This window comes from Solanum stenotomum, chromosome 10, assembly GCF_019186545.1.
Source record: "Solanum stenotomum isolate F172 chromosome 10, ASM1918654v1, whole genome shotgun sequence".
Classification (NCBI taxonomy): domain Eukaryota; kingdom Viridiplantae; phylum Streptophyta; class Magnoliopsida; order Solanales; family Solanaceae; genus Solanum; species Solanum stenotomum.
The window spans coordinates 56,675,844-56,701,034 of NC_064291.1; the positions used below are offsets into that span (position 1 = coordinate 56,675,844).

General features: G+C 35.7%; 2 protein-coding genes, 1 long non-coding RNA gene and 1 other non-coding gene across 5 annotated transcripts; 3 read left to right on the forward strand and 1 right to left on the reverse strand.

Annotated features, from left to right (window-relative positions):
- The first annotated feature begins 911 nt into the window (after positions 1-911).
- Positions 912-3,328, forward strand: LOC125841911 (F-box protein At2g26160-like). The gene is made up of 2 exons (XM_049521100.1): positions 912-2,165; positions 3,192-3,328. Exon 1 carries the CDS (start codon positions 1,008-1,010, stop codon positions 2,163-2,165), a length of 1,158 nt encoding a protein of 385 aa, XP_049377057.1. The 5' UTR covers positions 912-1,007; the 3' UTR covers positions 3,192-3,328.
- A 1,007-nt stretch (positions 3,329-4,335) lies between these two features.
- LOC125841912 (glycerol-3-phosphate acyltransferase 9) lies at positions 4,336-11,454 on the forward strand. 2 transcript variants are annotated; one of them, XM_049521102.1, is made up of 13 exons: positions 4,336-4,598; positions 4,695-4,752; positions 6,155-6,273; positions 6,412-6,511; positions 8,128-8,223; positions 8,305-8,401; positions 9,842-9,929; positions 10,002-10,098; positions 10,365-10,450; positions 10,576-10,695; positions 10,826-10,924; positions 11,097-11,155; positions 11,233-11,454. In XM_049521102.1, the coding sequence occupies exons 1-12, from the start codon at positions 4,492-4,494 to the stop codon at positions 11,143-11,145; spliced, it is 1,116 nt and encodes a 371-aa protein (XP_049377059.1). In that variant the 5' UTR covers positions 4,336-4,491; the 3' UTR covers positions 11,146-11,155; positions 11,233-11,454. The 2 variants fall into 2 exon arrangements, with proteins under 2 accessions (XP_049377059.1, XP_049377058.1); XM_049521101.1 differs by having other exon boundaries at positions 4,337-4,598; positions 11,097-11,454.
- Positions 11,455-13,554: 2,100 nt separating this feature from the next.
- On the forward strand, positions 13,555-20,345 carry LOC125841916 (uncharacterized). Its single transcript, XR_007443843.1, has 5 exons — positions 13,555-14,419; positions 15,472-15,696; positions 18,335-18,444; positions 19,316-19,580; positions 19,925-20,345. It is a non-coding gene; the product is annotated as an uncharacterized LOC125841916 (long non-coding RNA).
- A 3,233-nt stretch (positions 20,346-23,578) lies between these two features.
- TRNAA-UGC (transfer RNA alanine (anticodon UGC)) lies at positions 23,579-23,651 on the reverse strand. The gene has a single exon. It is a non-coding gene; the product is annotated as a tRNA-Ala (tRNA).
- Positions 23,652-25,191: the final 1,540 nt, after the last annotated feature.

Below are 25,191 nucleotides of genomic sequence, written 5' to 3' on the forward strand. Positions count from 1 at the left end.
ACATGGAGAATTCGTAATGTTGCTTTACTACTATCTAACTTCAGCTTATCGTGTTGTGTTAGCTACAGTGAGACAATGCGATCATGTTACTGTTAAGTTAAAAAAACTCCTTTGTGTTAGAAAGTATCTATCGGATCAAAATTTTATGTAACTCTTATTCCACGTTGCAAATGTGCATTGTTGAAGGTAGTGCTGATGAAACAGAAAGAAATGTAGTGTTGTGCAAATTAGTTTGAGATTGAGACGTAGTTTTTGTTGTTTTACCAAATGAATAGTGATAAACCTGTGTGTTTACAAATAAATCAGACCATGTTTTATACTGGAAATATATAAAGTTACTGCTACAACAAATACATGAAGCATCTAATCAGAGTTTATGCCAAAATAATCACTTCTTTCTTGATTAAACTTTTTATTAAATATTTAACGAATATTAAAAGGGCATACTTTTGAAAAAGTTAAAAGGATCAAAACGGTTCAAAGCAATACTTTAGAGACTTTTTTGAACTTGCTTCAAAACATAAGATACCATTTTTATCATTTTCTCATCTTTCTTTTACTAACACTCCCTCTTAGCTGAGATTTGTCTCGTTTGATGGCCGCCGGCGAAGCTGTTCGTCGACGTCCGGTAAATCGGTCAGTTTTTTTTGTTGTTTCTAACTGTGTATTTATCTTTGTTAATCTATTTTGCTTATATCTCGTGTTCGAAAGCTTAGAACTGTAACTACGCCAAAGTGAAAGAAGACTAACTCCTGTTTGGCCATAGATTTGATGTTGATGCTTGAAATTTGAATTTTTGAAGTTATGATTTCTGGAATTTGAAGCTGTGTTTGGACATTGGACATGCATTTTACTCCGATTTTTGAGGTTTTGTGATTGGAAGTCCCAAAAACTATTTGACGATCAAATTCATGATCAAACGGATAGTTGAAGTAAACGGTGAAGCCAATTGACTATTTGTGTAAAAGTGATAAACTGAAATTCCTGCCAAAACTCTCTTTACAAATATGTCTGATTGGTCGGACCTTCAACAGGATCTACTGGTTCTAATAGTTAGACGTATAAATTTGATTGAAGACTTCCTAAATTTTGGCATTGTATGCAAATCCTGGCGTTCTGTGGTCACCAAGGAGAATTTTAACAGTAACTTGTGTAGGGTTCCATGGCTAATGTTAGCTGAGGAAGAGGATGATAAAACATGTAGGAAATTCTTTAGTCTCTATAATGGCCTGATTTTGAAGAAGAGAATTCCTAAAGCGAGTGGAAAACGATGTATGGAGTCTTTGGGATGGCTTATCACAGTTGGAAAAGACGAGGGTGAAATTAGTCTGTTACATCCCTTCTCGGGTGTTCAAATTCAATTGCCGCATCAAATTACCACCGACCATTATGAATTCAACCAGACTCCTGTTCCATGGACCTTTGTCCAGAAAGCAATTCTGTCAGCCAATCCTTCTCATACATCTGACTATGTTCTCATGATCATTGAGGGACACTACCAGTTCCTCAGTTTTTGGAGACCAGGAGATTTTTTATGGACCAGGATTAAGAAACCGGTCTATTTCCTACATAATAGTGATGTGGTATATTTCAACGGCCACTTTTATGCAGTCAGTTATAGTGGCTGCGTCCAAGTTTGTGATGTCGTTGACTCTGAACCCACTAAAAGTCTTACCGTAGCACAGCTACCATCATGCATTGATGGTAAGTATTACATCCTAGAATCACTAGGATCATTATTTGTAGTTTCACAAAATGGTGTTGATATAAGGTACGTCAAAGATGATCGCGAAAGAGTTCCAACATATGAAGATGAGGAGGAGGAGGAGGAGAAGATGTACATGTATAAGACAAGAAATTTTCAAGTTTTCCAGATCGATTTAGATGCTTGCAAAACTACGCCAACCAGGGATTTAGGGGACCAAGCTTTTTTTCTGGGTGCTAATGCTTCTCTTTCAGTCCAAGCTTCTCAATTTCCGGGAATCAAGCCCAATCATATTTATTTTACAGACAACTGTTTGGGTGCCTACCTCCACTTTGAAGAAGGAGGCGGCTTTGATATGGGGGTGTTCAACTTAGCAGATGGCAGTATCCAGCCGCATTATGATGGTGTTTCCCTCAGTCGTGTTTGTCCTCCAATTTGGGTCACACCAAATCCATGTTGAGTGAGTCATTTTTCTATATTTACTCTTTATGTTGTTCTATATGTTCTTGTTTTACCGAGCAAGTCGATTTTAAAGAGTATTTACAACATGCCATTTACCTTAAGACTTGGCTGATGCATCTTTGTCGTTTTCATAAAATTGGACAAAGGTACTCCCCATTAGTTGTTATACTACCTTGCTTCAAGGCATGTTGTGTTGGAATGTGCTACTGCCTTCTAATCTTCACTACATCAGCATTGTCTAATCTTAGTGGAAACTTGCCCATAATCTAATAATATTGAGGTGCAATCACCATTGAGTTTGATATACTAACCGAAAAGAAAGAGGTTGTAAGATTCTTCTATTTCTCTGATTCAATAAACTGTTTCTTGAAGTTGTCTATTCAAGGGTTGAAATGAGTTTCACACAGAAAGAATAAATATATGTTTGAGATGCTTGAACACTGTCATTCTGCATGTACTCGTTAGTCGTTAGCCTCTCTTGCCTGAAACAATAGAAGCAACAAGGCAATATTTGAGATTCTTCATTTTAATGTATCCTCTACTTGAAGTCATTCTTTTAAAATGCCCAACCCTTATTCCTAGTGACCGATGTTGCATTAACTTTCACCTTGTAAGCACTTCTATGTCTTTCCTTCTTGACCAATTTAGCTGGAGCCTAAAGTACCTTTTTCGAATCTCACTTTTTTGGACAAGAGGACTTTAAATAAGTCGATGAGTGCATTGTGCTTTCTGGAGATGTTATTGAATACTCTCATCTGGACTTACTAGCAGAGATAATGGTGATGTTTTTGAACATTTTCTGCTTATACTCTTTTGTTGGAGCACCATTGCTCTTTTTCTCATTGTTGCTCTTTTTCTCGTTGTTGCACTTATTACTGTTTAACGGGTATCTAAACAAATATTGGGTGAACGATATCCTCGTTATCCCTCATCACTTACGATTACTCTTTAACAAGAACTGGTATTCTCGTTTATTCTGGATATAGCTTTTGGCTGTTTATTTACCGCGACATTTCCTTGGCAGGTATCCATTGATCCATCGAAGATATTCAGATGATTTTTGAGAATCTTGCCCAGAAGCCCGTGCATATGACTCAAGTTATTTTGGATGTTTTCAAAAAAGTAGCTTTGCAGCTACACATCTAAAGCATGTAGTATTTTGGCTCTACTACTATCCAACTTTAGCTTATTGTGTAAAACACACAAGGGTGAGGGCCTTTTGGAAACCGCCTCTTTACCTCTACGAGGTAGGATAAGGTCTGCATACACTTTATCATCCCCGGACTCCACCTGTGGAATTGATTACAATGTAGTGGTGGTGTTAAAATGCACAGGGTCGTTATCGAGCTAGACGATAGTAGTCTTTTTTACTCTTTGGAGTGGGTATTAGAGTTCCCTATTGCTCTTACAAAGTTATTGTTGCTCATTTACTTGGAATGAATTCTTTAAGGCTGCCACAATGCTAATGTGACAACTAAAATAGTTCATTGCTGATATTATTTATTTAAATGAACCGTTGATTTTGACTCTCGAAATCTAAGTTATGTTATATAAATCGAGGTGGAAAGAGTATTACTTATGAACATGACGTCATACGTGACAAATAATTTCCCCCAAACACTAAAAAAGGCAGAAAACTATTGGTTCGTTCAACGATTCTCATAAAAAGATGTTAAAGAGATTAAATTTAAACATTATATATATTTTAAAGGATATTTTAATCATGTTATAATTATTTCTATTAATATAATAATAATATGTAGACTAACAAAATTGTTACTAAGAAATTCGAATAAAAGAGGTAGCCCACTAAGTGTAATATTATAAACTATTTTTTTTATTTTCGTATAAAATATTTTCCACAAAAATAATTTTGTTTGTACCAAATACACCCTTTGATCTAGAATTAATACAAAAAATGCTTTAGTAATTTAAACTCATAATTTTAAAATTGAAAATGAACTGAGTTTATGTATCGAATCACCTAAAATTTTGACCCTTTTCTCCTCCATCTTGAATTCCTTCTGCGATAATTCACAAATCACCAAAATAAATAAATAAATTTTATTTAGTAAGTTTAATATGACTAGCTTAATTAAAAAGAGATTAGGAAAAAAACAATCAATCTCGACCTTGTGTTTTTGTTACACCAACTCAATCCATAATTCTTATTTGCAATTTATTGCTTATGATTTTAATTTCTGAAAATTTCATAATCTGTTCTTTCTGAAAAGGGCATCTTCTTGAAGTGAGTGAAGCTAGTGAATGCTCTGTGTGTGTATATCAAGAAGGAACAGGTTCTTTGTATTGTTGATATCAAAATCATGAGTAATCTTAAATCTTCAAGCTCTGAATTGGACTTTGATCGACCCAATCTTGAAGATTATCTTCCTACTGGATCCATTCAAGAACCCCATGGAAAGCTTCGATTGTAATCCCCTTTTCTCCCCCTTCTTCTTTTGGTGGTTTAAATGTTCCAAAGTTTTGATTTTTATGTAACCCCTTTTGGTTTAATTTGTGTTTTCAGGCGTGACTTGCTCGATATATCTCCCACCTTAACTGAGGCTGCTGGTGCAATTATTGACGTGAGTGAAAATTTCTTTTATTGAATTTCAATCTTACATCGACCCATGACTGTAAATTTACTGATTGTTGCATTTCCATAAACAATTGAGCTTTACTTCCAAGTGGGGTTTGAGGAGGGTAGGATGTAGGCTGAGCTTACGGGTACCTTTTCTGGAGTTGAGAGGTTGTTTTGATAGACTCTTGGATGAAAAAGGGATGTTATGAAAGCAGGCCTCAAATTTACTGATTGTTGCACTTCCATAAACAATTGACCTTTACTTACAGGTGGGGTTTGGGGATGGTATGATGTACGCTGAGCTTACCCGTATCTTTTTGGGGCAGAGGGGTTGTTTTCGGTGGACTCTTTACTGAAAAGGGATGTTATGAAAGCAGGATTTCAAGAAAAATGTAACAACCAAATAGGAAGGTACAAAGCAAATGATGCAACAAACAGTACTAGTCATAGAAGAATAGGAAACTATGCAATTAATAAATAGTACCTCACATAGCAAGATACAAAGCAAAAGGGGGGAGGATGTACACATTGGGTCTGGGAGGGAGGATGTACGCAGAGCTAACCCCTACCTTTCTGAGGGTAGAGAGGCTATTTTCGATAGATCCATTGGCTGATTAGGAATGTTATTGAAGTAGGATTTCAAGAAAAATGCAACAACCAAATAGGAAGGTACAAAGCAAATGATGCAACAAATAATACTACACATAGAAGAGTAGGAAGCTATGCATTTACTAATTAGTACCACATATAGCAATATACAAAGCAAATGAGGCAACAATTGCCCTCTAGATTTTTTTGGTTTTGGACTGCTCTTATAGTTTGAGAAAGTTTTAGATAGGCCACTATTATTATTATGTATGTGTTGAAAAGAAGTAGTTTGGATCTCAACCGAATAATTCAGGAAATCCCATTTGTATATTTCAGCATATCTTTCTCATCATAATTTTCCTAGAGGTAATTTTCCCCCCTTCTATTAAGTGATATAATCACATTGAGGTTTTAGGAAATGAAAGGATTTATCATTATAAAAAAAAGGAAATGAAAGGAGTTAAAGTTACCTAAGAAAAAATATTCCAATTTCATGCATGTGTCTGAGTATTCAACTTAAAGCTGTAGTCTTAAAAGAACATAAAGGAGAAGGACTGGATTAGCGATATACTAGACATTCAACTCGGATGTCACTTTTGCTCTGTCAACTGCCCATTTGCTTATTTTCTGACGCGTGCCAATTGATTTATTATTTAACCACCTTGACTGCAAAGTTGCCAATTCTTGCACTACCAAAAAACAATTTGACCTCTACTTCTTTTGGATTTTGTCAAAAATTTTATTTGAAGCTTGGCCTTTCAGTTTCAGGAAGTTTAATTATCCATTTTCATTTGCGTATATCCATTCGTTTTTTGCAGGATTCTTTCACCCGATGCTTCAAGTCAAATCCACCAGAACCTTGGAACTGGAACATCTATTTGTTTCCTTTATGGTGCTTAGGGGTTGTTGTTAGATATGGAATTCTTTTTCCTATAAGGTTTAGTCTCTTTCAGTTCTTTTATTTTTCTCATTTGAGTCCTAATCATGAACTAATTTTAGTCACCTATTGCAATAGCTTTTCACTACCCCATTGAAAGCTCACTCTTTTCATCCTTTGTTTCTAATTCAATTGCAGAGTCATTGTCTTGACAATAGGATGGATAATATTTCTGTCTTGCTATATCCCGGTGCATTTACTTCTGAAAGGGCACGATAAGTTCAGGAAAAAGATAGAGGTTTCTCTCTTGCTACCCAGTTTACTTAAATTTTCTCTTTTGTTATTTTTAGTTGAGGACTGCACTTTGGTTGGCATTTGCTCACAATATATATATGATAACGTTTATCTTTATCCTTGGCCTTACTGTGGAGAAAATTATATTCATCTTATAAGGAATTTGTGAGTCACACATTAAGACAAACATCACTCGCTTAATGGAAAGGAACTCCATAGCTTAAGAAATTTTTCTTTGGTAATTAGCTAATACGCCTGTGCTGAACTAGGCGTATAAAGAACTGCATGCTCAAAGAAATATGGTTAAGAAAAACATCACCCGCTTAGCGGAAAGGAACTCCATAGATTAAGAAAAATTTCTTTGGTAATTAGCCAATAAGCCTGTGCTGAACTGGGCGTAGAAAATGAACTGCATGCTCAAAGAAATATGTTTAAGCTAACCAGAGAGTCCATCAGCTGCAATGTTGTTCAGCATTCTGTCTGGTGAAATACTGAACAATTGGGTTCAAACAAGAGCAGGCACACTACTGTATGAGGAAACCAAGTTTAGTTCATAAGACTTTGGCAAATTATGGCAGATATTGATACGGAAACTGGTTTTGAAGAGAGCTTTGTATATATATGCTTGTTTGTACAATTTGTTAAAGCTGCTTTATTTACACTATGCTACTTGTTAAGATGATGGAAAGACTAGTTCTTTTAACTTGGCATGCACATAGAAATTACTTAAACTTGAGCAATATGATTTCCCGAGAAATAGGAATATGTTCCAAAACAAACAATTGAAGCAAACATGGGATTTCACTGTACGAACAGAAATTACTCTAGCTGCAAACATTAGGAAATGCAATTAGCTATGGAAATGGAACACTTCATTATGTTGATTAGCTTTGGAAATTACTTATTGTGTCTGGACCAGGTTTCTGCAACATCAGTATATATGTTCAAGTATGATCTTGGATAAAAAATGTGGTGAACCACATTGAAACATTACACAAGGAATCTGCTACATCTGTTTCAATAATTAGCTTTTGCAAACAAAAATAGTCATAGAAGAAATTCAGATACACTATGCTCATTGTTCGTTTTTTTTTTCAGCTGAAGCCTGAAGCTTCTGTCTGTCTTTCTTCTTTTCTTGGTTCACCAAATGACCTTTTTTTCCTTTGTAGCCGGTTGACATTCAAACAAAAACCATCAAAGACAATGCGACAGAAACTATCCCTAATTTAAAAAACTTATTGGCAGTATTTAATGGCATTATGTGTTGTGGAATACTATCCCTATGATGGAAAGAAACCAATCTACCAGTGTCCAGTACTCAAGTATATAATAAAAAATGGCAGTATTAAAAAAGACATTCAAATCAAACAAGAATATTCAAATAAGAAATACAATATTCAAATCAACTTGAGTCATCCTCTGGCTCCCGACCGACAGCGGCTTGACCCCCATACAATTTTTGGGCCCACCTGAGTAAGATAAATTGGCAATATGTTGGGAAATTCTCTATTATGAATTAAGATGCCTAGACTTGCATATTTTGCACTTCTGTTGTTCCTTTGAAGAGTATGTATACATATTAAGGTTTCTGTTATCCCTTGCCTTGGTTAATTTTCTTAGAGGTGCCTGGTGGAGCTGATTTGCAGTTTCTTTGTTGCATCTTGGACTGGGGTTGTCAAATACCATGGCCCACGACCTAGCATACGACCTAAACAGGTACATCTGCTGCTATAATTGAAATCAACATGTGAAACATCTTTGATACTTCTAAAGTCGCCTTTTGCATTTTATTGACAGGTTTTTGTGGCAAATCACACTTCAATGATTGACTTTGTTGTCTTAGAGCAGATGACTGCATTTGCTGTGATCATGCAGAAGCATCCTGGGTGGGTCGGTAAGAGTTCTAAAGCATTTGCATTGTTTGCGTTCTTTTTGTGCGTCATTCAAAAGATTCTGAGCTTTAATATGAAGACATGCATATTAATGGCTAAACCTAAATATACAATCTTGGGATGGAGCATTTCTAAAGTTAAGGTTTAATAACACCTCAACAGTTAAATTTCAAAATTTTCTTAGAACCTATAATTCTGGTAATGATTCCAGAACAGGGTGTTTGGAAAGAATTTTGCAGATTTTGTCATGATAATGCATAAGCAAATTAACAGATATTTGGTGCAGAGTGAGTGCATTGATCTGAACTTAGAGTTGAACTTGGTTTACTTTACTAGTCAAAAAATACATAGGTGTATTTTGAAGCTTAGGTAACTATAAGTAGGCTGTGTAGACCCTCTTAACTTCTGGCCATGCTAGTTGGACCTTTTTTTAATAAAAGAATATTTTTCTCAGACAAGACTCTTGTGGATGTTGTTCTGCAAACTGCATAGCTAATTAGCAAAAATTCAGTGCCGAGTGCAAACTGAGTGCATTTGAGGTGGAAAGCAATTATTGAAGCTTAGTGTAACTATGGTTTGGCTGTCTATACCTTCTATTTGTTATCGTGCTATTTGACTTTCAATCAACAAAACCATATTGTTCATGATTATAAGAGTTTTTGCTTGACTAGCTCCATGTTATTTTATATTGCTACCCCTCCTCCTTACCTCTTTCACTGGGCAAGCAAATCTTGTACAGGCAGAATTCAAAGCCTTGTTTGTACTAGTCTAGAAAAGACATTTCACCAGTTACTATTTTGATAATTGGTTATTTCTATGAATTTAGAATCTTGTATGCATAGAGTTTTATTAGATCACCAGGCCAATTACAAACAAGAAGTTAACCAGATCTTCTTCGCTGCCTACTGGTGCAGTCTACTATCTGGGCCAAAATTTAGTCTAACTTGCTAATACTTGCTTAATTTCTAGCATTACATTTGCTTATGTTCAGACCTTAAGGTGTATAAGGTGCTATATCCATCCCTGCTACAGTGTGTCAATAGGGGCGATGCAAGTATGACCCTTGTACTGTAATTCACCTTGTCAGTAATGGAGGGGTACTGTTCAATTGTTTCAAAGTATTTGAATTGTGTGGCACTACTGCACTATTAGTTGTACTTCGATTTCTGTATTATTTTGCTGTAGTTACTGATCAGAATGCTTTGTTATGCTTTCACTTCCGTTTATTCTTTTTCTGAATTCCCTCTCTACCTAAGCATGCGACCTTCAAGGGTATTAGGTTACCTTTCTGTAGGTACTTGAGAAGAAAAGTGACATGCATGCTTAGGGAACTTTAAGCTGCAAACTTGTCTTCGTATAACTGCAAGGATAAAATTTAGAAGTGATTCTTTATATCTCCGCTTCCGTATATCAATTTCTCATTAGAAATAATATTTTTGCAGGACTACTGCAGAGCACCATTTTAGAAGGTGTTGGCTGTATCTGGTTCAACCGCTCAGAAGCCAAGGATCGTGAAATTGTAGCAAAGAAGTACGTGATGTCCGAAGACTCATTCTAGCATCTCATTTTGCTCTGTTTTTATCCCCTATTTTAATTTTTCAGGTTGAGGCAACATGTTGAAGGGGCGGATAACAACCCTCTTCTTATATTCCCTGAGGGAACTTGTGTAAATAACCACTACACCGTCATGTTCAAAAAGGTAGGCCCAATGAATTCATTCATTTTTAAAAAAATTAATGGTTGAGCTCTCCTTGCCCCAAATTATAGGTCTTTTGAAAATTGCCCCTTCAATTACGAGGAGTTCTTTCTTGTGAGTAATTGGTTACAGAGGGAAACTGAAAAGTTACATTTTATGTTGTTTCTGATCTTCAGTAATATTTTAGTATTTTTTTTTCTTAATGTGGTTCTCCAAGTGTTAAGCTTATGGTTTGTATGCCTCTATCCCTTTTCATGCATGATGAATAGGGAGCATTTGAACTCGGCTGCACCGTCTGTCCTGTTGCAATCAAGTACAACAAAATTTTTGTTGACGCCTTTTGGAATAGTAAAAAGTAAGGTTTTCTTAATGCCAAATTGCTTATCTGGTTTGTTGGTTGGTATTCATTTCGTTATAATCTATCTTCTCTCCTGTTTTTGTTTGCTAATTTAAAGTTTGCCTTTCTTCTATTAAATGCAGACAATCCTTCACAACACACCTCTTGCAGCTCATGACATCTTGGGCTGTTGTCTGTGATGTTTGGTACCTGGAACCTCAGAATATAAGACCCGGGGAGACTCCAATCGAGTTTGCAGAGAGGTAAAATTTCCCATTCTGAAAAGCAGTAACCTATTGTTCCAACAGGGGCATTCATCTTATCAGATGTTAGAAATTAATTTTTCGACGGAACTCGTATCTAAGGAAATCCTTGCCAATTTTCTCTTTTCAGGGTGAGGGACATCATTTCTGTTAGAGCAGGTCTTAAAAAGGTTCCTTGGGATGGATATTTGAAATACTCTCGTCCTAGCCCCAAGCATCGAGAGAGGAAGTATGTTTGCTATATTGCTCCCTCCTCCCCCCCCCTCAAGTAGTATAGACTTAATGATTTGTGCCGTTCAGATCCTTTCCTTTACCTACTATGTCGGATGATGGTTACTGTACTGATCATTTCAAGGATTATGAAATTTTGAAGTCACGGTTTGTTTGTTTTGTATCTCCAGGCAGCAGAGTTTTGCAGAATCAGTGTTGCGTCGCCTGGAAGAGAAGTAGAGAGCTGGATGTATGCTTTGTCTCCATGTTCCACTCTTGCTTTGAGTTTGATTTTATTCTCAAGTTTTTATTTTCTGTGGTCTGTAGGCGGTCACTTCTTAGCCATAGTTGAGAAAATTTTAGTACAAAGTTGGCAACAATGTCTGTGAAGCCCTTTGCTTATTCTCATGAGTTATTACTTTGGATGTCCACACAAGATACATGTTTCTTGAGGCTCCTGTTTAAAGAATTAAACCTTCTGTGTTTTTAGATTCTTGTGCACATTACAGTATCCCTTTTAAATATATGGGTGTGGAGGAGTTTTTGTTTTTTGTTTCCCGCTTGGTGTCTGATACTCGCATTGGAATCTACTAATTTTGATTTGCATCGGAAAGTCTCATTAAGGGGATAAACTGCTCTCTTAGTAGAGACGACTTCGTACCTAGGAGAACTTGAACCAAGATCCTTCGTTAAGGATGGATGAGTACTTATTATACAGGTGTGGATGTGGAGGAGTTATTTAATAAACTTCACAATTTGTCTGTATGTATCTGTCTTGTGATAGTACCACAATTTTTTTTCTTGAAACAATTTTCTTATTTTATACTTGTATAACTCACCTTCAAACTAATTATCAAACGGCCCCTTAGGCAATAAGTTATTCATGTATAAAATAAATATGACTTTTGATTCATCATTTAGAAATTCATATAATTAATATACGTATAAGCCATGAGGAATTGGTGAATATGCAGGGTAAAAGATTACCGACAAAACTAGTATGTTCATTATTAATATCGACATAGTGAAATCTTTCGGCCATAACTATTTTTTATGATGAGAAGATAGGTTTACTTTGTTACCTTTAATGGAAACTCTTGTACTAATAATCGATGTATATATTTATTTGTAAAATCATATTTTTTATGATAAGAAGAAAGGTTAACTTTGTTACCTTTAATGGGAACTCTTGTACTAATAATCAATGTATATTTTTATTTTTAAAATCATAATTCAACTACGTTTTTCGTTGTAAGAAAAACCTATGTTTTATAAGAAAAACAAGAAAAATGTCTACTCCATTATTACAGACGCACACAAATGCTTCCTTTTACGATGTGGGTTGTTAAACTTAACAATTTTTTTGACTTGCATTGTGAAGTTTAGGACTAAAATGATGTATTAGTACTATTTCGATTACATAATATAAATGAAGGACTAGATAAATAAACTCTTATATACATTAAACTAATGTTTGACCAAATATTTACGAAGATTTAGAAAATCTAATTCTCAAATATTTATAAATTTTCTAAAAATGGCTCAAACTAGTTTTTGGGTTTTTGAAATTTCTGCTTCAAAATTTATGACCAAATAATATACAGTTTGATTATGTGATATATATATATATAAAGGACTAAATGATAATTTATTTTAAATACATTAAACACTATTTTGACTAGTGTATATAAAAATGGACTAAAATAATACATAACCAATATATTTGAAACCATTTTGATATTTTCTCAACAATTTTGTGTAGTAAAAGCAAAGTCCAAAATGTAACTGAAAAATTTGCTTTATCTTCTTTCAAAAAACACATCTCTTCGAACAGTGTGCTTCATTGGAAGCTCCACTCCCTCTCAGTGTTCGACCTCCCGGCGAACTCTGATGGGGAGCTCCGCCCCTCTCAACGCCCGTCATCTCCGGTGAAACTCCGGTGTTGGAGCTCCCGGAGAACACTGATAGGGAGCTCCGCCGTCTCCGCTGAAAGACTTGGTTGATGAACAGTCACCGGTTTGCTTGTCCATTTCATCAGTTTTCATCGGGAGTTCAGTTCACATAAATTAGGTATTTTCCGTCCATTGGCCCAATTTTATTAAATCCTTTCGTTAGCCAGGGGATTGAAAACGAGAAAAATGAATGATTAGTCGGGATTTGAACGTTAATTGTTGGTTATAATTGTTGACGTATAGATCTAATTGGGAATTACCTTAATTTTCGCATGTTTGCACATTGGGACACTGTGTAGCCCCCGAGGACAATGTTAATAGTAAGTTNAAAGCAAAGTCCAAAATGTAACTGAAAAATTTGCTTTATATCAAAAAACACATCTCTTCGAACAGTGTGCTTCATTGGAAGCTCCGCGCCCTCTCAGTGTTCGACCTCCCGGCGAACTCTGATGGGGAGCTCCGCCCCTCTCAACGCCCGTCATCTCCGGTGAAACTCCGGTGTTGGAGCTCCCGGAGAACACTGATAGGGAGCTCCGCCGTCTCCGCTGAAAGACTTGGTTGATGAACAGTCACCGGTTTGCTTGTCCATTTCATCAGTTTTCATCGGGAGTTCAGTTCACATAAATTAGGTATTTTCCGTCCATTGGCCCAATTTTATTAAATCCTTTCGTTAGCCAGGGGATTGAAAACGAGAAAAATGAATGATTAGTCGGGATTTGAACGTTAATTGTTGGTTATAATTGTTGACGTATAGATCTAATTGGGAATTACCTTAATTTTCGCATGTTTGCACATTGGGACACTGTGTAGCCCCCGAGGACAATGTTAATAGTAAGTTGCTTAGGTTCCATAGCTTATGGTGGCTGTGGAATAGAATGATAACAAATGTAGGAAATTCATAGTCTTTACAATAGCATGATTTGAAGAAGAGGATTCCGGGAGCCCTGGAAAATGATGTATGGAGTCTATGTGATGGGTTATCAGAGTCGGAAAAGAGGTGAAATCGGTCTGTTAATCCATTGTCCGGTGTTCAAATACAATTGCCACATCAAAATACCACCGAACGTTATCAATCCATCAAGGCTTTACAACCATGGACCTTTATACATAAAGCAGTTCTGACAGCTAATTCTTATTGATACGTCTGATTACATTCTCATGGTAATTGAGGGAAAACGTCCAGTCGCTCAGTTTATGCAGACCCGGAGATTTTTTATGGACCGGGATTAAAAAATTGACCTATCAAGGACATATCAATGATGTGTTATATTTCAGTGGCAACTTTTATGCAATCGGTTATAGCGGCTAGGGATTTAGGGGACAAAGCTTTTTTCTTGGGTGTGATGCTTCTCTTTGGGTCCAAGCTTCTCAACTTCCGGGAATCAAGCCCGATCATAGTTATATTACAGATGATTGTTTGAGTGCATACCTCCAGTTTAAAGAAGGTGGCGGCTTGGACATGGGGGTGTTCACCTTAGCTGATGGCAGTATCCAGCCACATTATATGGTGTTCCCTCAGCCGCGTCTGTCCTCCAATTTGGGTCACATCAAATCCTTGTTGAGTGAGCCATTTTTCTATATTTACTCTTTTTGTGATTCTACATGTTCTTGTTTTACACCGGAAGTCAACTAGATTTTTTTAAATAGTATTCACAACATGTCATTTATCTTCAGACTTGGCTGATGCATCTTTTTGGTTTTCATATAATTGGACAAAGGTACTCTCACTAGTTGTTAGCTTGCTTCAAGGTATGTTGTGTTGGATGGCTGAAGGATTTATCAAAGAAAATGTAATTTTCCTTAGTGTTTTCTTTAGGAAGTTTCTACTCATTAATAAAATGTGAACATCTTTAATAGATTTGTATAAATTTTCTTTTTGAATATAATGGAACTTTCTGATGTCTGATTGGATTACTTGGAAGCCTCTTAGGAGGATCAACATTTCTATGATGCCGTTAAGATTAGGGAAAAATGATGACAAATATACTTATGGAGAAACAATTAAATGCAAGAAGTAGATTGTTTACTGTTGTTATGGACCCTTAATGTTGTGTGACTTGAGACTTAATTGTTTGGTTCTCTTTTGTTTTTCTCTTTTATCGCATGCTAAGTTTTGTTTGAAGTGATGATATCCATACTTGTATAGTGATATGGTTTTATCATTATTCTGTTTCTTGTTGTTTCTCCTCTGTACATAGCCAATCCTACCTTATTGGACTGGTTAACTCACGGTAATTAGAAAATAACATGCTAGCAAATAAATATGTAAACATACTCGGTATAAATCTTGTTTATCATATTTGTTGAGTTTAGAACAGGTACTTGATACTTGAATAATTTATTCCACTATTTGGTTAACTATGTAAATATTTTGGCTGTTTGCATGTGTCTTATTGGCAATTTTGCATGTTTAACTCTCCATGAACATGAGGAGTTTCGTACACTGGAATTTCTATTCTGTAATTTGAGTAAATCCATGGAATCTGAAAACTTTGAAGTTCAAAAAACACTCTTCAGAATAGGATATGAGGAAATATTACTCTTTAACTGATGTGTCTCATTTATTCTTGATATAGCTTTTGGCCGTTTATTTACCGTCACACTTCCTTGACAGGCATCCTTTGATCCATCAAATCCAGTTACATCTGTTGATGTTCATAAAAAATTTGAAAATCGTTCCTAGAAGCACATGCATTTGAAGGAAGCCGATGCACTAAAGCTCTCGCTATATGCGGGTTTCGGGGAAGGGCAGAACCACAAGGGTTAGAAGCACAAACCTATGACTCAAGTTATCGTGGATATACAAGAATGTAGCATAATTTGCAGCTACACATCTAGCGTAAGTTAGTTTTGTTGTTTATTGCTAAAGTATGTTGTATTTTAATTGATATATGTATAAGGTGGAATTGTTGCTATTGCTCAACTACTATCTAACTTTATCTTATCATATTGTGTTAGATATTGTTAGACAATGTGATCATGATACTGTTGAAGCTCAAAGGACTCCTTTGAGTTATCAATAGTATTAGTCGGATCAAAATTTCCCATTCCTCTTATTTCCTCTTTACAATTAGAACGTGTTCAAACTTTGAGAAAGAGGGTTTCTTGTAGTAACTTGTATCACTAACGGGTATGTTCAAGGTAGTGATAATGGAGGGGGCAGAAATAGAGAGATATGCAAATTAATTTGAGATTAAGATGTATTTTGTTGTTTTACGAAATGAATGATGATAAGCCTGTGCTTCACAAACAAGTCATACTAGAAGTAATCTTCATCCAATGAATATAAAGTGGGAAGGAAAAGGTAGAAGAAAGAGAAATTAATGAATTTTTCCTAGTAGAAATATATCAAGATACTATACAACCAATACATTAATATTTGCAATTGTTTCAACTTCTTGCTGCATCGCTTTTCGTAAGAAAAATATATGAATGAAAATAAAGATTAAAGGGCTCTCTATAGCTAAAACATTTTTTATTCTCAATCATAACTCACCAAAATGGTCATTTTCCGAGTTGATGTTCTGTTATCAGAATATCATAAACTAAGGGATCATTTGGATGCTGCTTAGGAAGTTGACTTAGGCATGTTTTAAAACTAGCATAATTAGTACTATGTTTGGTAGCATTTTATTTGCTATGTATAAAATTTAGCACACCAAGTACGGTGTTTAGTTACCTAAAAGTAATTGATTCAAATAAATTAAGTTTAGAACGGGATATAAAACTATCATAAGCAGAAAAAGGAGAATAAATAAGAATATATATCCGGGAAGCGGGAAATATCGGAACCAAAAAGGTAGGTATATGTACTAATTAATGAGAAATAGAAACTTAACCTAATTTAGTCACTCATTTGGACAACTCAAACTAAAATCTAAAAAAATGAAACTTTTTATTTATGATAATTAGAACAAGTATATACTATGCATATTTAAATACCATTTTAAAGTCTTTTTTAGTATACAAATTTATAATTTTCCCATAGCGACATAATTATGCATTCAATCTTCTTTCCATATCATCACCTTTTTATTTCAAGCTACAATTCATTTTAATTTTTCAACAAAGGTCTTCTTGTAACCGTTAAAAAAACTACTATACGTATCACAATGTTACAATTAACATTTAGAAAAGTAATTTCCTTATGTAGTCGTGACATTAGGAATAGTAAACAATTTTCAAGTTTTAAGTTTTTAGTTAAATGACACTAGAATTTTGTCTTATATTTTATAACTTTGGATTAAACTATTTGAATTTTCGTGTCTACCAGTAATTGTTGTAGTTGTATTGAATGTTGTATGAAAGTTGTAAATAAGTTGTGCATTGTATAATTAGTTCTATAAAAAATGTTTTTAAGATGTATGCTTTTGTATGTTTGAGGAATAACATTTCAATACAAATTTTATACATACTTTACAGATTTTGTTTGTTTTGAAACAAGATTTATATAGTTATATACATATTGCTTACAACATGTATAGTCTTTTTCCAGAAACCAACATGAACTTCATACAAGATTTATTCAATTATAGACATACTTCTCACAGAATCTGCATGAACTTGTGAGCAAGATTTGAAGCCTGATTTCGTTGATGTCTTGAAAGAGAAATCCTTTTATGTTTGGTAAAACGGAAAAATACTGTTACTTTTGGTAATATGAGGTCTAATTTCAAAATCCAAAACCAGATCAGGTTGGGGAAAGAAAATGTGTCCTAACTAGAAATCGTAAAGGCTATAAAACCTCGTGCATCCATCCTTGTTATTGGTAGGTCATATCGATTGTTCGACAAGCTGATAGTAGCTGTTTAAGCTATTAAATTTGTTTTGGGTAAATCTTCTTTGCTGCCTTTGTATATATTTTCTGATTCATGTTATACAACAATTTTCTGATACCTCTTTGACTATTATAGCTCCCAGTGCTCTTTTGATATTGGTTTTTGAAGAATTACTTAATTGGTGGTAGTGAAGCTGTAGCTTTTTAGAACCTTATGGTTTATTATTTTCTGAGGAATTTGTCAAGCAGCAATATAAACTGTCACTGTTGGAGAGTGAAGTTAACTTTTTTGCAATTATTTGAGGAATTGGACACCATATTAGTAAAAGTTGCCATCTTTATTTAGAATCCTCTTGTATGAATTCCGGTTTTCTCCATTGATTTTATTTACTCCTATGATTTGGCGTTGCTCTTCAATGAGCTAGAATCAACCTAGCAAATTTGGTGAATAATTGGTGGGAAAAAAAGGAGCATTGTAGTATGGGTGTTAGAATTGACTTCTTATCTTGATGTTTTGAAACAACATTACGATAGATATATATGTACTCATTGTGATTAGTTTCCGGATTGTAACAAATGACATGTGTGCTTAGTGATCATCTCTTTTGGTTGTTATACTAAGTTTGTGTGATACTGTGAAAGTTTTATGGTTGTTAATTTGTTCTAATATTATACATCGCATTCCCTATTGATGTTTCAGATTGTAAATGGCTGGTTGCTCGGAGCTTCCACAGTATTTGCTGAGGTTGATTGGTCATTGTCTTGTTACATATACCAAGTCCAGTTCACATGTGTTTGAACTTCATGGAGGTCAGTATTACCAACTATTTCTAGTAGTAAGGGAGTTAAGCCATGGTTGCTGCTGCCTCATGACGATAGTGAAAATGAAAAATATGAAAAGTTTCTTATTAGCATACATGAAAGAAAAGTAGTTTACTATCTTGAGATCCCGTAGGTCCTTGGTAAGGAGGAGTTTCACGGTTTGTCCCATGGATGGGTTAGTTTCTAATTTTCTGTTGAAAAAGACTCCTAAATCTGTCTAACCTAATCACTAGGGTTGAAATCACCCTTCCACCGAGGTATGAGTACCCCAATGTGAGAAAGTATTGTGCTAAGAAGCTTGAAACTGAATATTTGCTTGAAGTCCATGATGGACAAACTTTATTCCTTCCAGTGATCTGGCAACGCGCCTTTTATTCAAAGTTGTCCTATCTTCATGTCCTGCCTCTAGCAAAGTTAACTCTTTGTTTGTCGCCATCTATGGTGGTAATTATAACTTGGCCTACTTAAACTTGGAAATAAAAGGTGGATATCCATTTCCAAAACAGGATACCATGATGCCATCTTTTATCACTGCCAGAAAAATGCCTTTAATGACAATTATTTAGTGGCAATCAATAAAATGCCAGTAATTTATTTCATTTGTGCAGCAATTAGACATTTGCAGGGAATAAAGACCTTTTCACTGGCCATTGACGAGAATAGCCACAAAAAGTTTGTCCTAAATAGAGTAATTCAAATAATTGAAAGCGAGATTTTCCTAATTTTATCTCCCCTCCACCTTTTTGTATATTCCCTCCCTCTCCTCATTTTTCTCCTTGTAAACCTAGAACAGACGGAAATCCAAAATCCTTGTTACTTGTTCTCTGATTTTTCAGTATATCTGCAATTTTTTCATTAGGAATTTTGGATTTGTGGTGGATTTTAGATATTCTGGATGGGAACGATGCATAAGAGGAAGGTGAACTTGTTTGATGTGTGGATGACTCGTTGGCGTCAGCAAAGAAAGCCAATGGAAGCTTAAATGGTGTAAACAACATGACGCCTTCGATCAACAAGTGATACGAAATGCCTTACAGAGATTCTATGAAATTTTGGGAAAGAGGAAGACTCTTCCCATATGGCATCAAAAAGAGTAGTTCTCCATCACCGGTTGTCATCACCAGGTAATTCAAATCACCTCTCCTTCACTCAATCTATCTCTATCTCCTCCCTCTGTTTTGATTTTTCTTTATTGTTGATGGCTCTTTTCTTTCTTGGCTATCAACCTTTCCTCTCGTGAGTTTCAATTGTCGCTGGCTTACATACTCGAGTCATAGGTCTGGTTTATTTTTTCTCCCTTTTTGTTGATTTTCTATTTCTAATTAATTTTTGTGCATCTAGTGGTCTGCTTAGATTATGTTCAATTTCTTTAGTGACATTTATAATACAAGTACCAAACTGCATATAGTTGTATGTTGTGTGGTTGAGATGGAATAACTCTGACTCCTATCCCATAACAAATCCGCAGGTCTCCTAAAACCGAGGAACTGGTAGTGTCCCTCAATGACCATGACCGCAGGGTCAGATATATGAGAAGAGGATTAGCTGATAGATGTTCATCGTTCTGAAGTCTTGTTGGGTCTATAATGTTCGGTGTTATTCTGATGTGGCAACTGGATTTGAACACCGGATAATGGATGCAACAGACTGATTTCACCCTCTTCTCCATCTGTGATAAGCCATTCCATAGATTCCATACATCGTTTTCCACTGGCTCCTGGAATACTCTTCTTCATAATCATGCCATTATATAGACTGAAGAATTTTCTACATGTTTTAACATCCTCGTCCTCAGCTAGCATTAGCCATGGAACCCTTGCCAAATTACTATTAACATTATCCTTGGTGGCCACAGAGTGCCACAATCTGCGAACAGTGCGGAAATTAAGGCAATCCTCAGTCAGCTTTATACGTCTAACAATTACAACCAACAATTCACAGTTAAGCTCCGACCAATCATTCATTGTTCTCTTTTTCAAGCCCTAGCTTCCGAAAGGATTTAATAATATTGGGGCAAATGGTAGGAAAATACCTAATTTATGTGAATCGACCTCCCGGCAAACACTGATAAGATGCAGAAGCAACTGGTGCTTCTTCATCAACCTTCTTTTTCAGCAGCGACAGGCGAAGTTCCAGTGAACACCGATAAGCAGCACAGTGTGAGAGTAGTTGTGTTTGGTAGAATATCAAGCAATTCTCAGAAATTTTTCTTTTGCTTTTATTAAACTAGATTGTTGAGAAAATGATCTTTAATGTATGGAGGGATTCTGGCCAAAATTATCCCTTTTGGTGTAGGCTTTACTTTGTCTTTTTCTCTCTAATGTAATCGTGAGTACTATTAGTCCTTTTTCATCTACCAAATGTGTTAATTTTCGTCCTTTGTTCAAATTATCAACTATTTTGGTTTCTTTATCTTTGCCTTTTATTCAGCAATTTAGATTCTTAATTTGACTCTTTTTTTTTTAGTTCAAAAGCGAACCTACAGTAACAAATGGCATTATAATTATGTAGAAATGAAATGGTAAATCTGAGAGTAAATATCAGCATTTCATCATTAGCTCGGGTAGTCTTCATTTCTAGTGTTTTAGTCTCCTTTCAATGGCTCCCGAAAGCAAAAAAAGAAGCAACATGTCAATGGCTACATATAATTTGCAAGTTCTTTTGTTATGGCCAGCATTATCGCATATGCTGCAATTCAATAAAGTCCACGATAAATATAGAACTCAACGAGGTTGTGGTTGAATCTTATAAGGAATTTTGTGAAAGATAAATTGGTAAAGGTATCAAACTTGCTACAAAAAAACTTGCAGAATGGTGTAGTACTTTACATTCATGATTAAATAGTGGTATAAATATATTTGATTCCTGCAGAGTTAATTCTTGAGATTTGTCCTCAGATTTCACTGTTTATGTGCAATAATATTTGTTAATCTCTGAAAGAGAGAATATATGAACAAACTTATTGTGATATTCTAACAACAATTTAATTAGAGACATACCAATTCATCTTTCACAAAACACACTATTCCTTGTAAAAATTGTGCAATGTACTTCCATCAAGAGACAGTTACGGAGTGGTCAGCTAAACTTAACAAATCTTTTGACTTGTACCTTTACCTTAAGTTGTTAGACGTATAAATCTGATTGAAGACTACCTTAATTTCTGCACTGTCTGCAAATCGTGGCACTCTATAGCCACCAACGACAATTTTAACAGTAATTTACCTAGGTTTACATGGCAAATGCTAGCTGAGGAGGATGATGATAAAACATGTAGAAGATTCTTCTGTCTCTATTATGGGATGATTTTGAAGAAGAGGATTCCAGAAGCCAGAGGAAAACGATGTATGAAGTCTATGGGATGGCATTTCACTATCAGAAAAGAAGAGGGTGAAATCAATCTGTTACATTGCATCTCTGGTGTTCAAATCCAGTTGCCGCATCAAAATACCACCAAACATTATAGACCCAGAACCATGGACCTTAATCCGTAAAGGAGTTCTGTCAGCTAATCCTTCTCATACACCTATGTTGTTCTCATGGAAGTTCCAATTTGCACAATGCTTCATCGCCACAAGACAAGTAGGATTTCCAACTCGTCTTGTGATTACTCCATGCACAGACACAACTGTGTACCTGGAAGGAGGTTTCCAGGTCTTGCCTGATTACTAAACATTTGATGATCAATTCAAAGAACCTACAGAATGAATACAATTATCACACCTTCAGGAAGAAGTCTGTGGGCACCACCAGATAACTCCTGCAGAGTATCCAAACCCATGGCTTTGTCAACTGCTATGAGAGAGGAGTAATGGCTCCATGCTTATGTCAACCAGCCTCTTGAGAGCTAGACGCTATTCATGGTGCAACAAAAAAAATTGACAATCAAGTCACCCTCACAGCTTCGGTAAACAAAATTTAATACATGCTATTTTCTACACAACATCATTTTAAATCCCTCTTAAACAAAGCCAGCAACCAAATGGGCTAAGCCTGCACCTTCTGCATTTCGAAGGAAGTACATGTTCTTTGCCAAACTGATTTTGTTAAGGGGAACTTGTCATATGCAGCTCCAGACTAGTAAAAAGACTGCAATTTAGACTTTCACAACCCCCGGGTTACAAATGTCAAATGTGTGAGGTCCCAACTTCAGACAGGCAATACATTAACTCGATAGCACAATATCTGAAAAGATACATCGACAAAATGTGAATTTACTTGCTTGTATGTGTTGGGGTTAAAATTCCTGAGAATCTTCAGGTGATTGAATCTTTTAAGAAAAATGACCTAACAATAAGATTACATAATTTATCACCTTTAAAAAAATATGGAATATGTTTTAGAATATTATTAGCACGTACTCTATCTGTTTTTAAATAAACATGAACTTTGCTCTCCAAACTACTATTGTTTAGATAATTATATAGTTCAATTGAGGTAAATTAATAATCTCCCAAGAGACCAATTATGCAACAGATATTTAGTAATTGAGACTTCAGGTAATTTAATCTACTAAAGGAGCTTATTAATAAGAGGTGGTTTTTCTTTTTCGTTCAGTCAGGGTAATTTGATATTTTTGGCCATGTAATCCCCTCCCCATTTCCCCTTCCCCCACCCCCAAATAAAAAATAAAAAAATCCATGAAACCAAATAAAAGAAGAAAAACCCTTTCCCTAGTGACAACAAGTACCCCTCCACAAACACACCAGATCACTATGGTCAGATATAAACTAAACTGCTGAATGCATCACATAATCTGAAAATACCAGACCATTTAAGGTAACAGCACCTTGAGAATTTTACCAGAACGAGAGTATGTGCAGAGACCTGCTCTAAGGTCCAAATGATGGGATGGTACAGGGGACATAATACTGTTATCTACCAGTACAAAAGAGAGAGAGTTTGATTGATAAGGGCATTTTGAGAATGGAGGAATTGGCACAAAAGCATTTTTCTGAAAAGGATCAGGTAGGAGAAAAAACGTATAAGAAAATGAAGTAATTATCTACTGAAATTTAATAACAACATACCATGTGAAATTCCATGAGTAGGATCTGGGGAGGATCGAATGTACTCAGACCTTACCCCTACCTTGTGGAGGTAGAGACGAAACAAAAGTGAATGGAGATGCGGGGGATCGAACCCCGTACCTCTCGCATGCAAAGCGAGCGCTCTACCATTTGAGCTACATCCCCTATTATCTATTGAATTTAATAGACTTCAACAAATCAGCAGCCACGAAAACACAAACAATATTTTCAAATCCAAGAGAAACGAAACTTGCTGCCAAAGGAGCAATAACGAGTAGTCTCCCACATATACATATTTTTGTCCTCCAAATTATACTCCAACATAATTATTACCAAATCCACCAAAGAACGACACGTATGCTATAGAAGGGAATAAAATGGCAAAATTTCTGTTTAGAATTATAAAGCAGTGGAATTTCCTGAGTAAATAGCAGAGTGTTACAACCCTCGCTAAACACTCCATCTCAACCACATAACATAAAACTATATACACATAGTTTGGTACTTGTAATATAAGAATCATTAAAGAAAGTGAACATAATCTAAAGCAGATGACTAGATGCACAAAGTATTTATTAAAAACAGAAAATCAATAAAAAAAACGAAACTTTAAAAAGAAAAGGGAGAAAAAGAAAACAAACCTAGGGCTCGGTTATGTAGGCAGAGGACAATTGAAACTAACGAGAGGCAAGGTTGAGAGGTTAGACAGAAAGAGAGCCATCAACAATAAAGAAAAATCAAAACGAAGGGAGAAAAGATAAAGATAGAGTTAGGGAGAGATGTTTCGGATTACCTGGTGACAACAGCCAGTGACGGAGACATCGTCGCCAATGATTGGATATTAGTCAGCTTGAGAACTCCTCTTTTTGATGAGTCTTCCTCTTCTCCAAATGCTTGGATCCCTCAATTCCGGAGGAACTACCAAAATTGGGAACTACAAGACGTTTACTGCAGAGACTAGGTGTGTTGTTCAGATTAATGATCAATCACCTGACAGACTCATTTAGGGGGATAAAGCAGTTGGTGAATATTCTGTGAAGGCCGCATACCATTCACTATGTGCTCAAAATGAAATGCTAGTTAATTGGCCATGGAAGCTAATCTAGAAAACCAAGTTATAGGTGATTTGTTTTAGCTGGCTAGCCCTTCATGAAACCTCCCACACCGAAGATGACCTCATCATGAGAAAAATCCACACTGTCAACAGATGCTTCATGTGTCAACAGGCCCTAGAGACCAACAGACACCATCTTCTTCATTGTACAGCAGCCGCATGCATATGGAAGGAATATCTTCATCTCAGTTTTGGTCTAAATTGGGTTATGCCAAGTAGCATTAAAGATGCACTGGTTAGCTGGAGCTCGTGGAAGGTCGGAAAACCCGTCAGGAAAGTATGGAAGATGACCCAGCTTGCATTTTTTGGTGTGTATGGACAGAAAGAAACAATAGATACTTTGAAGGCATCTCTTCCCCAAGCTACATTCCCAAGTCTAGAGTTATAACAACCCTCTGCAGCTGGAACAATTTCCCTCCTGTTAATTCCCCTGAAACTTTCTTGACTTTCTTAACTTTCTTGATGCCTTCTTTGAAATCCATTATCTAAAAAAAAAAAAAAAACTTCAATATATCAGTGGCCATGAAAGAACAGAAACAGTATTTCATAATCCAAGCAATAACCAGCAGTCACCCACTTATTACATATTCT